The sequence below is a fragment of the Ornithodoros turicata genome, chromosome 6 (assembly GCF_037126465.1).
Source record: "Ornithodoros turicata isolate Travis chromosome 6, ASM3712646v1, whole genome shotgun sequence".
NCBI classification, from domain to species: Eukaryota; Metazoa; Arthropoda; class Arachnida; order Ixodida; family Argasidae; genus Ornithodoros; species Ornithodoros turicata.
In genome coordinates, this window is record NC_088206.1 from 61,312,416 (window position 1) to 61,315,981 (window position 3,566).

At 44.9% G+C, this 3,566-nt stretch overlaps 1 protein-coding gene across 3 annotated transcripts; it reads left to right on the plus strand.

The window, feature by feature from the left end:
• Window positions 1-402: 402 nt before the first annotated feature.
• On the plus strand, window positions 403-2,402 carry LOC135396886 (UPF0669 protein C6orf120 homolog). 3 transcript variants are annotated; one of them, XM_064628107.1, is made up of 2 exons: window positions 403-596; window positions 1,831-2,402. In XM_064628107.1, the coding sequence occupies exons 1-2, from the start codon at window positions 542-544 to the stop codon at window positions 2,370-2,372; spliced, it is 597 nt and encodes a 198-aa protein (XP_064484177.1). In that variant the 5' UTR covers window positions 403-541; the 3' UTR covers window positions 2,373-2,402. The 3 variants fall into 3 exon arrangements, 2 of the variants coding, with proteins under 2 accessions (XP_064484177.1, XP_064484178.1); XM_064628108.1 differs by having other exon boundaries at window positions 1,882-2,402; XR_010423556.1 differs by lacking the exon at window positions 403-596 and adding an exon at window positions 723-1,052 and having other exon boundaries at window positions 1,831-1,919.
• Window positions 2,403-3,566: the final 1,164 nt, after the last annotated feature.

Sequence of the window (3,566 nt, forward strand, 5' to 3'; positions counted from 1 at the left end):
AAGCGTCATGCGCAGAGCTATTGATTCCGAGGGAATAAGGATGACGAATAGCAATACATCCGCGTGTAAAAATAGTTGTACGTCAAGGTTTGAGGTTTGACGTAAACGAAGCAAAACAATGTTCTCAAGAAGATGCAATGTTTACTACGCCTATGCGTGACAGTTTCAATTTTGGATTTGTAAATGTTTTACAGTCGCAATCGTCAAGACGTAAATACGCGCACGTAATGAACATGTACAAAAACAGCATGAAGCAAGTGCACTCTGACAGCGTTTTGTTTTGAAATGTTGCTAAAATTTTACATTTCCAAAAAGATGTAGCACATCGTACGCGCTATGATGTCGTCTGCTAGTACGGTTAGCCTAGTGGCAACTTCCGGAAACCTCGAGGAGGGAGGTGAGCTTTAGTAGCTTCCGTAATGTTATCATGTGCTCGGACGAAACAGTTGAACGCAACTGCTGGTATCAAAGCAAAAAAGTTCGTGTTAACTAAACGCACAATGCATCTTTAGTATGTCATTACCAACGCATCGAAACCTGCATGCTGTCAAATATCATGCCGAGCATGGGCTACAGTTGGATTCGTTACGAATACGGTAAGTTGCTTGCTGAGATTACAAGAAAGTAAAATTTGGCTTACTACCTATCCCTTGCTTCGTGCTCGCCGAAGTCTGGAAAAAAACACACAGAGACCAATCATTTCCGAGCCGAAGGTACCGTGCTGCTTAGATGTGAAGTAGTTCGGACGAATCGCTATACTGCAACCATATTGGGTGTGTTCCTGTCCTGTGAGCTTCATAACACTGACGTTGTACCTTATCTCGCTGGCCAACAGTCTGCTCCTTATCATCACACACTTGTGATATGCGTGATGCACGTCTGCAGCTTGTAGTTGATAATTCGTTCTATTCGATCGGCTGTACGCATGAGTTTTGTAGAAACGTGTCTCAGGTAGCAACGTAACCAAGAGCTGTAGCTAGATTTAGGTGTGATGTTCGTACATCTGCATGGCATACGTGTTTGTGCTGTATCCCACAACAGTGTTCTATAAGGTAAAAAATAGCGTAGCTCATATGATGTGTGGTGTTCCCACAGTGTTGTGGGCCTGAAGGATGATATTTTCGCTTGGCATCGCGTGTCATACCTTGGATGTATACAATGCTGAAGGTAGCATGCAGCATGATGAAGGCTTCAGTAAAATTACATTCAACTTTTGAAGACGAAGAAGATGCAGCTGCATGAAGCAGCATCTAGTCATCATCTTCACAAGAGTAGAACACATTTTCTTCTTCTACCCAGTTCAACCTGCTTAGTATAAGGTGTAACCTTCTCATACTGTTTGTTAAATCATAAATGCACATGTCATGAACAAACACCTGATGCATGCAGCTATCATTTCTTTGCACTAATATGCCTGTTTATCTAGTGCTGAAGTGATCTGCTAACACTACTTTTGATGACAATGACAGTATGCCTGTTTTCTCGGCAGCAGAATTTGCCTTTTGTTACATGTGCCTCAGCAAGTCCAGGGCTTTGGCCAGACATGCAAACACACTTACTGCACATTTGGTAGTGACGCATGTTCCAAAAGAATATTTTTGGTGTCAGAAAGTCAGTCTGATGAGGCACAAGAACGTGTGCGTGAAATTCAACGGGTTGTTCAAATATGCCCCTGCGTATAGGGGTCAATGGACTCAAGCTGCTCTGTGCAGCCTTTTTCTCCCATCCTCCCATCAGTGAATGGGAAATCGAAGTTGATTGTTGTCGTCGACATGCACCGCTGTGATCAAAGCTAGCGTCAACCTAAATAAATTTTTTTCATTTACGCAGGTCGTCGACCAGCAATTTGTATCTTTCTCACTCTTATTCTGCACATCACAGATGCCACGGTAGTTTTCCACGAACGTGTCACCGGGTCAGTCGGCAGCGGAAACTTCACATATTATGCCTTGTCCACGGAGGGTGCGACAACCATATTCCTGCATCCCCTGCTAGGGGATCCAGACCTCTACATTGGAGAGGGCGACACACAGCCAACGTACGACCTCAGCAAACACAGGTTACAATCCACAACCTGTGGACTGGAACGAATCGACATTCCACGGAGCTTCAAGCGGCCCATAGGCATCGGCATCTACGGTCATCCGTCTCACGAGGTCAGCATATACGAACTTGAAGTGCAAGTCGACAACAGCAGGGACACATTTTTTGACGACTACGGTTATGCCAGTGACGAAACAGCTTCGGACCAACCTTTCGAGAGCAAAGTTCAAAATGAACACTATTCTGAAGACGGAGGCGAGGAAGAATCAATGCTTTGGACAATTCTTGTGGGAATATTGAAGATATTTTTGGAAGTCCTCACAACCTGATGATAGTCATTAAAGTGTGGGCTACTGTGATCCAAACGTGCACGGCATTTTTGTGAAATGCTCATGTGAAACAACAACCATGTTGTATGAAGGGGAGTGCCTCGGGACGAGGGCCGCTGATATTTCGAACAGAGGTTGTTCTTCTTCTGGGTACCGTCTTCATCATTGGCATGGTATTTAAAGGGTTAGGTATGACGTGTTAAAGGTTAATGCGAATTGTGGGTCAACAGCCCGATGGGAGGAAAGGGTCCGTTCAGGCCTTTACGGCCGAAGTGAATGGCCACTTTGTTAGGGTGTGGTGGGGATTATGTGAATGAACGAACCCTTTCCTCCCATTGGGCTGTTGACCCACAATTTGCATTAACCTTTAAAGGAGTACAGAGGGCCATCCAAAAAAATTTCAGATTAAGACATCTGATGAAAGCGTGTGTGTCATTTTACCAAGTAGCGCGAAAGGTTTTGATGTGTGCAATTTGTTTCCCAGAAAAAAACTCACATAAACATAGCTCCGCGCCTTCACCCTTAACTCGCCACTCCAGCTATAACGAAGATGAGGAGGTATGATGGCACGTCACCGATGACGGCATAAGGAGACTTGTTCTGGTTTGCCGGTCAGATTGGGTCAGCACCTTGTCTCTTTGCCGCCGTAAACCTGTTTTGCCAGTTTTCCCGGAGAATTGGGGATAGAAGGAGCGGCCGAAGCATTACCGAGCAAGGAGAAAAGCTTTATCAGAACCCCGAACAGCCGAGTAGCAGACAACATTTCTCTAGGCCAATCAGCGAGCGTTCTCCTTATAGCGTCAGCGCTAGGTTCCAGGCAGATCACAGGCTGGTACTGCTCTTCACCACCATTGCGCACGTTCGCTTTTTGCGGCGCATTTTAAATTCAATTTCTGCGATAATTATGACTCTGTGGTGTAAATTACTTCGCATGGTGCATTTAACTGGCCTACTTAACAGTTTTATAGGAAGAAAACTGGGTGTTAAAAATGACTTCTGTGCTACTTTAACACGTCATACCTAACCCTTTAAATACCATGCCAATGATGAGGACGGTGCCCAGAAGAACAGTCTCTGTTCAAAATATCGGCGGCTCTCGTCCTGAGGCACTTCACTTCATACTTCCCTATCGGTTTGCTGGATTTCCACTCGTCTACTTTGGGTTCTCCGAACAAAATACACAAAGTGTTTATT